The 13,693-nt window shown below is 44.3% G+C and overlaps 1 protein-coding gene across 1 annotated transcript; it reads right to left on the reverse strand.

Moving 5' to 3' along the window:
* Nucleotides 1-615: 615 nt before the first annotated feature.
* Nucleotides 616-2,141, reverse strand: LOC111973975 (C2 calcium-dependent domain-containing protein 4C). Its single transcript, XM_024001453.2, has one exon. It carries the CDS (start codon nt 2,139-2,141, stop codon nt 855-857), a length of 1,287 nt encoding a protein of 428 aa, XP_023857221.1. The 3' UTR covers nt 616-854.
* Nucleotides 2,142-13,693: the final 11,552 nt, after the last annotated feature.

Here is a 13,693-nt window from a genome sequence, read left to right on the forward strand (position 1 = left end):
ACCAGAACACTGACATGTTCTTTTTCTTTTGTATATTTTTCTCCAATAGAACACTGAATTGATGGAGAGACTGATGTCATTGGACCAAACGTAACAAAATGTAGAAAAAGAGAGACAGCCTTATTTTGCTGTCAATGAATGGCACAGTTCCAGTATTATTATATGTTTTATATTTATTGATTTATAAACGGTTAGGTTTACAAAGTAGAAGATAACATCCCAGCCCTCTGCCTGCCTGGTCAATGACTATCTGTCAGACTGTCAAGCCCTTCCAACAAGGTTGAAAAGTTTTAAATGCACACACAATGTACACATTGTAAGAATGTGGAAAGTGATGCCTTTGAGCGATTAGTAGCCTAATGGTGCAGTGAACCACAGAACAACAGTCAAACAAACTATGCTCCATAAAACATTCTATGATCTGTCACGATTTGCTTTGCACAGTTTTGCAGACAACATTTGCTTGGTAAATCCAAATACTATGTCTCTAAAGATTCACATAGCTCTCACTATTCACATAAGTGAAGCATACCGGAACAACAAAGACAGATAGCATTATAATAATAATAATAATATAATAATAATAATAATCAAATGTAATTTGTAGAGCACATTTCCCACGATTAATAATTATGCATGGCTAGGGACCTGGATAGGACTTACTGGCTTGTAGCTAAAGCTAATTATGCTAGAGCAGAGGGGTTGGAGATTATTAGGCTATGTACACTATATAACCACAACAAGTACTAGGTGTTTTCCCTGGTCAGGTGACATGGTCAGGAAAAAGTCCTGGCCCTAGGCATAACAATAACACATAGAGAGGTTGGCTGAAGCAGAAGCTATTTCCTCCCTGGTCACAGGGGCAGTAGCTGGGCCAGGGGTTCGGTTATGATGATCCCGAGCACCGTGCCCCGTCTGAGCCCAGAGGCCTTGTCTAACACCTTCAGTTGGAGCCGCAAGCCACCCAGGCTGTCCAGGCTCAGTTCAGTGAAGAAAAAGTCCTCATTGAACACGGGGCTCCTGCAGTTCTTGATTGTGGCGCTGTCCTGTCTCTGGAGCTTCCCCGGGCTTAAGCTCAGGCTGAGGCAGCAGTGGAGGGCTCTGGGGTCCCCTTCATCCCTCAGACCCTCCACGGACACCACCCTCACTCGCACTACCATGGACAGAAGAGAGGGCGACAATGTGTGCTCGGCTGAGAGGCGGACTCTGCCGCGGCCCTCCGGCAGTGGGAGGACATGTTCTCTCTGCATCCGCTCCTGGCAGTGGAGCACGTCCAGCGGGAACAGGACAGGGGGCGCCAGGGAGTTGACAACGAAGGGAGGACTGGAGCAGGGCTCGATAAGGGAGTTGGAGGGAATGGGTGAGATCGCCCCCCTCCGTCCTCTGGGGTTAACCGCAGAGCATGGGGAGGCTCCTTCCAGTCCCAAAGTGCCACTGAAGGCAGAGGCAGACTGCAGACCTGGGTGACCCTCCGCCCAGGCAGCGATGATAGAGAGTGAGAGGCCAGAGCAAGAGCGGCTGAGCAGGGGAGAGCCCAAAGGGGAGGAGTCATTTGAGGAGGGTGTATCGCTTTCTGTGCTGCCTGACTCCGACAGGCTCTTACAGGAGAGCCCAAGTTCAAGCCCCAATTGGATGGGGAGTGCTTTACACTGGTTTCGCTCTATCGCCACCCTTGTGGTGGGCCTGGGTAGGGTCCTGTCCAGTGTGTAGCCAGTGCTCTTGGAGTGAAACAGTGACTCTTTCCTCCGTGTGTTTGGACTCTCATACATCCCCGCCAAACCGTAGCCCTCTGCGGAGAATGGCAGTGGTTTCTTACCCCTCCAGGCCACCCCACTGACTTTTGTCAACTTCATTTCCTCAACCTGTTTAGCTTGCGGAGTCTTAGAGAAATCAACTGCACCACAGTCTCGACTGGTGAGCCTCTGACTCACAGTGTGGGGTTCAGCTGCCACTAGGCTCCTGCACAGCCGAGGGGGCAAGCAGAACTCCGGGATTTTGTCCGGAGTCAGAATGTTACTGTGCAACTTGTTGGAGAGACTGGCCTTGGCTGAGAGATCCTCCTCCTCACTCTTTCCCACGTAGCGTCCAAGCTCTAGGGGAATGTTCTCCATGCTCTCTCGGATCTTTCCCAGGAACCACATTCTGCTGGCTAGCAGGTGTTCACTCTTGACCAAGCTGTCCTGGTTAGTTATCCCTGTTAAAACAAAATGGGTATCGGAATACTATTCTCATGAACATTCTAAAATCTAAAGTCATGATGTAGTGTATCGACTCAAGCTAAAATCATGTATAGCGCGGTATATGTAGTGTAGCCTATCCATAATTTTCTGCTCTTTTGCACACCAGTATCTCTTCTTGCACATGATCATCTGATGATTTATCACTCCAGTGTTAATCTGCTAAATTGTAATTATTCGATTTATTGCCTACCTCATGCCTTTTGCACACATTGTATATAGATTCTCTTTTTTTTCTACCATGTTATTGACTTGTTTATTGTTTACTCCATGTGTAACTCTGTGTTGTCTGTTCACACTGCTATGCTTTATCTTGGCCAGGTCGCAGTTGCAAATGAGAACTTGTTCTCAACTAGCCTACCTGGTTAAATAAAGGTGAAATAAATAAATAAATAAAATAATAACACAAGTTTCATTGCAAGAATACACTTCTGACATCAAGAGAGTACCATGAATGTTTTCTCACCTTTGTAGTCCAAAGATTTGTAAGTTTGTAAGTATGCACTTTTTCAACAAACAACTGATCTACACCTGGAAGAAACAGCCACAACTGAAGCCAACAGTTCCCTTCCTGGAAGTTAGTGGCCACACAGCACTAACTGGTTTTAATTGTATGAGGTTTTGGGTAGGAATCCGTTAGAAGCATTCTTGGAGGTAGTGTTCCGTGCTGTGTTCCATGAATGGGAGTGTGTGTATGAGTGATAGAGAGGCAGAGGAGAGGTGTTTTTAAAGGCTAATGTCACTCTCTGCGTCACTAGTCTGCTGCACCCGCAGCCAGGAAACGATTTACACACACACACACACACACACACACACACACAACACACACACACACACACACACACACACACACACACACACACACACACACACACACACACACACACACACACACACACACACACAACACACACACACACACACACACACACACACACACACACACACACATGTATAGACACACACACACACACACACACACACAGTTTTATTCACAGTATTCAAGCAATCGAGAAAAAAACAGAAAACACCTCCAAAAGGTCAAATAGACTTCTGTGATGGTAAGGTAAAGGGGGGACTGCAGGATGTGACTCAAGCACAGGATTGATTTGACCAAGGCAATGGAATGTGTAATGTGTGCCATATTACATAGTTTCAAACCTCTGCTCTCTAAAATAGCATCACTGTCACTATGCTCTTCTCTCTAACTGACGTCTACATTAAAGACCTTCAAAGACAGTAGCTCACCTGGCCACACACACACCACCTCAAAGACTGACCTTAACACTCAGACACCCCGTACCTCCCTCCGACTTCTGCCGCCCCTCTGCTGACCCTCCGCCCCTCTGCCGACCCTCTGCCGACCCTCTGCCACCACTGTAGCCTCTGTACATACTGTCCTGTAGAGGGAGAAAGGCAGCCCTGGCCCATTGTAGTATCAGGCCGTTCAAATAGTGACACCTAGTGACATATAGGCCAGTAGCTCTCATGTCTTTGTGTCAGGCAGGCTTGATACTGCGGCTGCATATGGATAGCCTAGTGGGCTGTCTCCTTGTACACTGCAGCTGCATATGAATAGTCCTAGTGGGCTTGTCTCCTTGTATACTGCAGCTGCATATGGATAGTCCTAGTGGGCTTGTCTCCTTGTACACTGCAGCTGCATATGGATAGTCCTAGTGGGCTTGTCTCCTTGTACACTGCAGCTGCATATGAATAGTCCTAGGTGGGCTTGTCTCCTTGTACACTGCAGCTGCATATGGATAGTCCTAGTGGGCTTGTCTCCTTGTATACTGCACTGCATATGAATAGTCCTAGTGGGCTGTCTCCTTGTACACTGCAGCTCCATATGAATAGTCCTAGTGGCTTGTCTCCTTGTACACTACAGCTGCATATGGATAGTCCTAGTGGGCTTGTCTCCTTGTATACTGCAGCTGCATATGAATAGTCCTAGTGGGCTTGTCTCCTTGTATACTGCAGCTGCATATGGATAGTCCTAGTGGGCTTGTCTCCTTGTATACTGCAGGCTGCATATGGATAGTCCTAGTGGGCTTGTCTCCTTGTATACTGCAGCTGCATATGGATAGTCCTAGTGGGCTTGTCTCCTTGTATACTGCGGCTGCATATGGATAGTACTAGTGGGCTTGTCTCCTTTTATACTGAGGCTGCATATGGATAGTCCTAGTGGGCTTGTCTCCTTTTATACTGCGGCTGCATATGAATAGTCCTAGTGGGCCTGTCTCCTTGTTTCTTCCTTTCATCTTCACATGAAATGATGGGACGACTGAAACAGAGTATGTCATGGGATAGGATCTAAAGAGGTTAGATGGATATATTAAAAGGGATAGATCAAGATGTATCTACTTCCCCAGAGTCATATGAACTCGTGGATACCATTTTTATGTCTATGTGTTCAGTTTGAAGGAAGTGGCCAACTAGCGTTAGCGCAAATGGTAACTAGCGTTAGCGCAATATAGACTTCCAGTCATTGCGCTAGCTCTAGTTAGCATTGGCTCGTGAAGCTACCTATCTATAACTTCCTTCATACTGGACCCAGAGTACTGGACCCAGACATAAAAATGGTATCCACGAGTTCATCTGACTCTGGGGAAGTAGATAAAGGGTTTCATTGCTAAAATCCCAAACTATCCCTTTAAGCAATATGGCATGTTGCTTATAGCCTTCCTTTCCAGTCTTTTAAGATATAGTGGGATCCCACAGTCTAATTAGGAGTGTTTGAGCACACAGAATAAACCAGAGAATAAATAGGTGGCGCAAATATAGGTTTTATTTACAGTGCAGCCCAATGACAGCAGTACAAAAGTGATAGCCCTCTGGTAGGTAGGGTTTTAGAGGTTGCTTTGGGATTGGAACTACAGCTCAGTGTTCAACACCATAGTTCCCTCAAAGCTCATTATGAAGCTAAGACCCTGGGACTAAACACCCCCCTCTGCAACTGGGTCCTGGACTTCCTGACGGGCCGCCCGCAGGTGGTAAGGGTAGGTAACAACATATCCACCACGCTGAAACTCAACACGGGGGCCCCTCAGGGGTGCATACTCAATCCCCTCCTGTACTTCCTGTTCACTCATGACTGCATGGCCAGGCACGACTCCAACACCATCATTAAGTTTGCCGATGACACAACAGTGGTAGGCCTGATCACTGACAACGATGAGACAGCCTATAGGGAGGAGGTCAGAGACCTGGCTGTGTGGTGCCAGGACAACAACCTCTCCCTCAATGTGATCAAGACAAAGGAATGATTGTGGACTACAGGAAAAGGAGGACCGAGCACGCCCCCATTCTCATCGATGGGGCTGTAGTGAAGCAGATTGAGAGTTTCAAGTTCCTTGGTGTCCACATCACCAACAAACTAACATGGTCCAAGCACACCAAGACAGTCGTGAAGAGGGCACAACAAAACCTATTCCCCTTCAAGAGACTGAAAAGATTTGGCATGGGTCCTCACATCATCAAAAGGTTCTACAGCTGCACCATTGAGAGCATCCTCACTGGTTGCATCACTGCATGGTATGGCAACTGCTCGGCCTCCGACCACAAGGCACTACAGAGGGTAGTGCGTACGGCCCAGTACGTCACTGGGGCCAAGCTTCCTGCCATCCAGGACCTCTATACCAGGCGGTGTCAGAGGAAGGCCTTAAATATTGTCAAAGACTCCAGCCACCCTAGTCATAGACTGTTCTCTCTGCTACCACACGGCAAGCGGTACCGGAGCGCCAAGTCTAGGTTCAAGAGGCTTCTAAACAACTTCTACTCTTTTACTTTTGCAAAGGTAGCAACAGCCAAAATAGTCAGTATGCTGGCAGAGCTTAAATGCTCCAAAGCCACAGGCCTGGATAATATTCCTGCAAGGCTTCTTATAGATTCTGCTGAGCAAATTGGCCCTTGTATTAAACATATTGTTAATCTCTTTCTTGAAAAAGGTACCTTTCCCAGGGACATGAAACAAGCTAAAGTTATACCTCTGTATAAGAAGGGGATAAAGTCTGACCCTGGGAATTATAATCCTGTATCTATCCTCTGTGTAATATCAAGATCCTGGAGAGAATTGTACATGAGCAAATGTATGAATATGTTAACAAACAGGGTCTAATGTATGATTTTCAGTCGGGTTATAGAAAAACATACTCCACTGATTCATGTCTACTTTACTTGACTGACTTCATCAGGAAAGAGATTGATGAGGGAAATCTGTGTGGAATGGTACAGCTTGACCTACAGAAGGCCTTTGATACAGTTAACCACTATCTCCTAATCTCCAAACTGGTGGCACTGAGGTTAAGCAGTATCCCTCTAGGCTGGGTAAAGTCCTATATATCAGGAAGTGAGAAAGTAGTAGAGGTTAATGGTTCACTGTCTTGGGCAAAACCAACGAGTTGTGGCGTTCCGCAGGGGAGCGTGTATGGGCCTCTGCTGTTTTTATTGTATATTAACGATATGAAAGATGCTTGTTTTTGCCGTCTTTTTCTTTATGCGGATGACTCTACACTTTTGGTATCTCACAAAAGTAAAACTATGTTGGAGAGCATACTTAGCACAAAGCTTACTAACAATAGCAAATGGCTTGGAGATAATAAGCTATCTCTGCACTTAGGGAAAACTGAAGCAATTATTTTTGGATCCAGACCTAAATTGAGTAGGTCCTCTGATATCAGTGTGGAATTAGGGGGCGAGGTGCTGACTACTAAACCTCTGTTAGCTACTTGGGATGTATCCTTGATGGAAGCTTGGGAGGTGTGAGCATGGCCAATAAGGTGCTAGGGAAGGTTAATGCCACGACTAAGTTTCTGGCTAGAAAGTCCAAGCTGCTTGAAAAGGACTCCATGAAAGTGCTAGCTACTGCCCTCATTCAATGCCATTTTGACTATGCTAGTACTTCCTGGTTTGGGGGCTTATCTAAACTTATGAAGGGGAAGCTCCAGATAGCCCAGAGGAAGCTGATCAGGGTAGTATTGAAGGTGAGTCCATGTACTCACATAGGCAGGAGCTGCTTTCAGGAACTCAATTGGCTGCCTGTTGAGGCTAGGGTGTCCCAGATTAGACTAGGTTTGGTTTACAGGAGTATTTATGGTCCTGCGCCCAGATATCTAAGTGATTACTTTTCTCGTGTTAGGGATGCACACAATCACAGCACCAGATCAGGTGTTGCTGATGTGTGCTTGTCACGGCCGTCTAAAGAACTGGACCAAAGCGCAGCGTGATGAGCGTACATATTCCTTTATTTAAGTGAATACGCTGACAAACCAATAAACACTACAAAACAAACCGTGAAGCTAAAGGCTATATGCCATAAACAAAGTCAACTTCCCACAAAGACAGATGGGAAAAAGGGCTACCTAAGTATGGTTCTCAATCAGAGACAACGATAGACAGCTGTCCCTGATTGAGAACTCTACCCGGCCAAAACATAGAAATACAAATAATAGAACAGAATACCCACCCCAACTCACACCCTCACCAAACCAAAATAGAGACTGCACTGTGCAGACGTACCGGAGACACAGTGCGCAGAGCCGGCGCAGGATATACTGGGCCGAGGAGGCGCACTGGGGGTCTGGAGAGCAGGGCTGGCACAACCCTTCCTGGCTGGATGCTCACCCTAGCCCGGCAGATGCGGGGAGCTGGAATGTAGCGCACCGGGCTAAGAACGCGTACTGGAGACACCATGCGCTCCACCGCATAACACGGTGCCTGACCAGTACTACGCTCGCAACGGTAAGCACGGGGAGTTGGCTCAGGTCTCCAACCTGACTCAGCCAAACTCCCCGTGTGCCAAAAAATGGTGACTTTTATTTATTTTGTATTTTTTTGTATTTTTCTTAAAAATGCATTGTTGGTTAAGGGCTTGTAGGTAAGCATTTCATTGTAAGGTCTACACCTGTTCTATATTTGGGGTGGCAGGTAGAGCCCAGTGGTTAGAACATTGAGACAGTAACCAAAAGGTTGCTGGATCAAATCCCTGAGCTGACAAGGTAAAAATCTGTTGTTCTGCCCTTGAACAAGGTAGTTAACTCACTGTTCCCTGGTATGTTGTCATTGTAAATAAGAATTTGTTCTTAACTGACTTGTCTAGTTAAATAAAGGTTAATTTAAAAAAAATGCAGCATTGATTTGAAAGATTTTGTCCATGAAAACATGAATCCTAATGGCCACTAGAGGGTGTAAGCAGACTGAATTTAACCTTGGATGCCAATATGGCTAGATCCAGGTTGATTTTACTTAGATTTTTCTTCCAACATGTTTGTATAGGGCTTTATTTGGGGGTTTTGAACATACATTTTTTCAATGGATAAATATCAAAGAAGAAATCCACAGTGTCTCGTATCTAAAGTATCTTTCAATGGATGGTTTTTGATTCTTTCCATGGGTCTATTATAGCACGGCAACAATTTGTCACGTTTATTATGTTGTAAAATTAACAGTCAGACAATAAATAACAAAGTGACACAATTACAGAGTTTAAAATACACACATAACTAGGCAAGTCAGTTAAGAACACATTCTTATTTACAATGACGGCCTACACTGGCCAAACCCAGACGACACTGGGCCAATAGCCCGGAGAGAGAACATGCCTTGACACACACACACACGCACGCACGCACCCGCACGCACACACACACACTCACACACACACACACACACACACTACGCGCCAGGGTCTTTGTCTGTGCGATTAGTTCCCCTTCTTTGCCTAATTAAAGACAACATTAATTAAGTGATTGGGAGGAACAACATGCCCGTGTCCCCTCGCGCTCCGAGTGAGATGATGAATATGCAGAGGGAGTCGGGGCCCCCACGATCTCAGGGGTCAGGTGACTTTTTGTGGGAGTTAAGATATATTTTATTGTGCCAATAAAAACCCAAGTGCTTCCTCTAATGGAGAGATAAATGATCAGGGAGTCAGTGGAGGACCTTTCCTTTCACCACTGCCACAGCCGCAATTAACACTAAGGAGAGAGAGAGAGAACAGTGTGTAGTAGCTAGAACCTGGGTCCATATTCATAAAGCTTCTAACAGTAGGAGGGTTGATCTAAGACCAGGTCCCCGCTGTCGATTGATTATATTCTTAAAGACAAAACTGATCCTAGAACAGCACTCCTACTCTGAGACACTTTATGATTACGGGCCCTGTGTTATAGGAAGTGTACCTACAGTGTAATGTGAAAGCAAGCACCCTAATGTCTATGTCAATGTCAAACTGTTGGTTGCAGAAGACAGATTGTCATCCTTGTGATTAAGAAATCTACACCTACCTGTAATGTGAGATCCTGTCTCTCTTGAGTACCTATAGCTTCTAACACACATTCACTCATACTTTACATACGAACATACACACGCACGCACACACACACACCCTCAGGGATCATGTGATTGATGAGAGCTTCGGGAATTATACCTGCTCAAGTTATGCCATACTTATCCATTGTGGTTTATCTAAGAGTTCAAACCCAGGTCTCACGGCCCTTTACTGCCCTATAGTACTGACACATGCAGATTCTTCCTTCTTTCTCTTTCCCTTTGTGCGTCTCTCTCCCAAACCCATAACTACACACAGAGACATGTTCCTATGCACATCACACATTCATATCGCACAGGCACACATTACATACTATAGAAACAGAGGCATCATGCCCATAGGGGGCACAGGGGCACGTGTCCCCTTTAGATTTGTTCTGTTAATATACAGTGCCCTCCTTAATTATTGGGAGAGTGAAGTATTTTTTCTTCTTTTGAAATTAACCAATGACTATGAGGTTAAAGTATAGACTGTCGGCTTTAATTTGAGGGTATTTTCATTCATATCGGGTGAACCGTTCAGACATTACAACACTTTTTGTACATAGTCCCCCTGCTTTAGGGGAGGAAAGGGACAAATTCATTGGGACAAATTCACTTATATATGTATTAAAGTAGTCAAAAGTTAAGAATTTGGTCCCATATTCATAGCATTTTGGAGTCACTTTTATTGTAAATACGAATTCGAATCGAATATGTTTCTAAACACCTCTAAACATACAGCAAATGCTTCCAACAAATGTGTTGAGTCACAAGCTTGATGTAGTCAGTGTGTTCTGAATGTGGGACCAAATACTTCACTTTTTAGTACTTAAATACACATATAAGCAGGGATGGAAAAAGTACCAAATTTTCATACTCAAGTAAAAGTGAAAGTCACCCAGTAAAATACTATTTGAGTAAAAGTCTAAAAGTATTTTTTTTTTTAAATATACTTAAGTATCAAAAGTAAATGTAATTGCTAAAATATACTTAAGGATCAAAAGTAAAAGTTTAAATAATTTCAAATTCCTTATATAAAGCAAACCAGCAGGAATCATTTACTTGTTGTTTTTTCCGGATAGCCAGAGGCACGCGCCAACACTTACAAACGAAGCATTTGTGTTTAGTGTTTCCGCCAGATCAGAGGCAGTAGTGATGACCAGGGATGTTCTCTTGATAAGTGTGTGAATTAGACAATGGTCCTGTCCTGCTAAGCATTCAAAATGTTGCTCCCCTAAAATGGGTGGACTTTGTACAAAAGTGCTGTAATTTCTAAATGGTTAACCCAATATGGATGAAAATACCCTCACATTAAAGCTGACAGTCTGCACTTTAACCTCATAGTCATTGTTTAATTTAAAAAGAACAAATTCTTCACTGTCCCAATAATTACAGAGGGCATACAGTATAAAGTATGTGGACACCTGCTCTTCGAACATCTCATTCCTAAATCTTGGAAATTAATATGGAGTTGGTCCCCACTTTGCTACTATAACAGCATCCACTCTTCTGGTATGGCTTTCCACTAGATGTTGGAACATTTCTGCAGGGACTTGCATCCATTCAGCCACAAGAGCATTAGTGAGGTCGGGCACTGATGTTGGGCGATTAGGCCTGGTTCGCAGTCGGCGTTCCAATCCATCCCAAATGTGTTTGATGGAGTTGAGGTCAGGGCTCTGTGCAAGCCAGTCAAGTTCTTCCACATTGATCTCGACCAACCATTTCTGTATGGACCTCGCTTTGTGCACTGGGTTATTGTCATGCTGAAACAGGAAAGGGCCTTCCTCAAACTGTTGCCACAAAGTTGGAAGCACAGAATCGTCTAGAATGTCATTGTATGCTGTAGTGTTAAAATTTCCCTTCACTGAAACTAAGGGGCCTAGCCCGAACCATGAAAAACAGCCCCAGACCATTATTCCTCCTCCACCAAACTTTACAGTTGGCACTATGCATTGGGGCAGGTAGCTTTCTCCACTGGCATCAGCCAAACTCATAACTCCAGAGAACGCGTTTCCACTGCTCCAGACTCCAATGGCGGCGAGCTTTGCACCACTCCAGCTGATGCTTGGCATTGCACATGGTGATCTTAGGCTTGTGTACGGCTGCTTGGAAACAATGAAGCTCCCAACAAACAGTTCTTGTGCTGATGTTCTGTGAAATTGTGTGGCCTACCACTTTGTGGCTGAGCCGTTGTTGCTCCTAGATGTTTCCACTTCATAATAACAGCTCTTACAGTTGACCGGGGCAGCTCTAGCAAAGCAGAAAGTTGACGAACTAACTTGTTGGAAAGTTGGCATCCAATGACTGTGGCACGTGGAAAGTCACTGAGCTCTTAAGTAAGGCTATTCTACTTCCAATGTTTGTCTATGAAGATTGCATGGCTGTGTGCTCAATTTTATACTCCTGTCAGCAAGGGTGTGGCTGAAATAGCCGAATCCACTAATTTGAAGGGGTGTCCACATATTTTGTATATATACAGTATGTACAGTTGAAGTCGGAAGTTTACATACACCTTAGCCAAATACATTTAAACTTAGTTTTTCAAAATTAAAGACATTTAATCCTAGTAAAAATTCCATGTCTTATGTCAGTTAGGATCACCACTTTATTTTAAGAATGTGAAATGTCAGAATAATAGTAGAGAAAATGATTTATTTCAGCTTTTATTTCTTTCATCACATTCCCAGCGGGTCAGAAGTTTACATACACTCAATAAGTATTTGGTAGCATTGCCTTTAAAATTGTTTAACTTGGGTCAAACGTTTCAAGTATCCTTCCACAAGCTTCCCACAATAAGTTGGGTGAATTTTTGCCCATTCCTCCTGACAGAGCTGGTGTAACTGAGTCAGGTTTGTAGGCCTCCTTGCTCGCACACGCTTTTTCAGTTCTGCCCACACATTTTCTATAGGATTGAGGACAGGGCTTTGTGATGGCCACCCCAATACCTTGACTTTGTTGTTTTTAAGACATTTTGCCACAACTTTGGAAGTATGCTTGGGGTCATTGTCCATTTGGAAGACCCATTTGCAACCAAGCTTTAACTTCCTGACTGATGTCTTGAGATGTTGCTTCAATATATCCACATACTTTTCTTCCCTCATGATGACATCTATTTTGTGAAGTGCACCAGTCCCTCCTGCAGAAAAGCACCCCCACAACATGATGCTGCCACCCCTGTGCTTCACGTTTGGAATGGTGTTCTTCAGCTTGCAAGTCTCCCCCTTTTTCCTCCAAACATAACGATGGTCATTATGGCCAAACAGTTCTATTTTTGTTTCATCAGACCAGAGGACATTTGCCCAAAAGGTACGATCTTCGTCCCCATGTGCAGTTGCAACCCGTAGTCTTGCTTTTTTATGGAGCGCTTGGAGCAGTGGCTTCTTCCTTGCCGAGCGGCCATTCAGGTTATGTCAATATAGGACTCGTTTAACTGTGGATATATATACTTTTGTACCTGTTTCCTCCAGCATCTTCACAAGGTCCTTTGCTGCTGGGATTGATTTGCACTTTTCGCACCAAAATACGTTCATCTCTAGGAGACAGAGCGCGTCTCCTTCCTCAGCGGTATGACGGCTGCGTGGTCCCGTACTATTGTTTGTACAGATGAACGTGGTACCTTCAGGCATTTGGAAATTGCTCCCAAGGATGAACCAGACTTGTGGAGGTCTACAAATTTTTTTCTGGGGTCTTGGCTGATTTCTTTTGATTTTCCAATGATGTCAAGAGGCACTGGGTTTGAAGGCAGGCCTTGAAATACATCCACAGGTACACCTTCAATTGACTCAAATGATGTCAATTAGCCTATCAGAAGCTTCTAAAGCCATGACATAATTTTCTGGAATTTTCCAAGCTGTTTAAAGGCACAGTCAACTTAGCGTATGTAAACTTCTGACCCACTGGAATTGGGATACAGTGAATTATAAGTGAAATAATCTGTCTGTTAACAATTGTTGGAAAAATAACTTGTGTCATGCACAAAGAAGATGTCCTAACCGACTTGCCAAAAGTATAGTTTGTTAACAAGAAATTTGTGGAGTGGTTGAAAAACGAGTTTTAATGACTCCAACCTAAGTGTATGTAAACTTCCGACTTCAACTGTATATACAGTACCAATCAAAAGTTTGGACACCAAAAAAGTCTTATACAAATCTAAA

The sequence above is a fragment of the Salvelinus sp. IW2-2015 genome, linkage group LG15, assembly GCF_002910315.2.
Source record: "Salvelinus sp. IW2-2015 linkage group LG15, ASM291031v2, whole genome shotgun sequence".
NCBI classification, from domain to species: Eukaryota; Metazoa; Chordata; class Actinopteri; order Salmoniformes; family Salmonidae; genus Salvelinus; species Salvelinus sp. IW2-2015.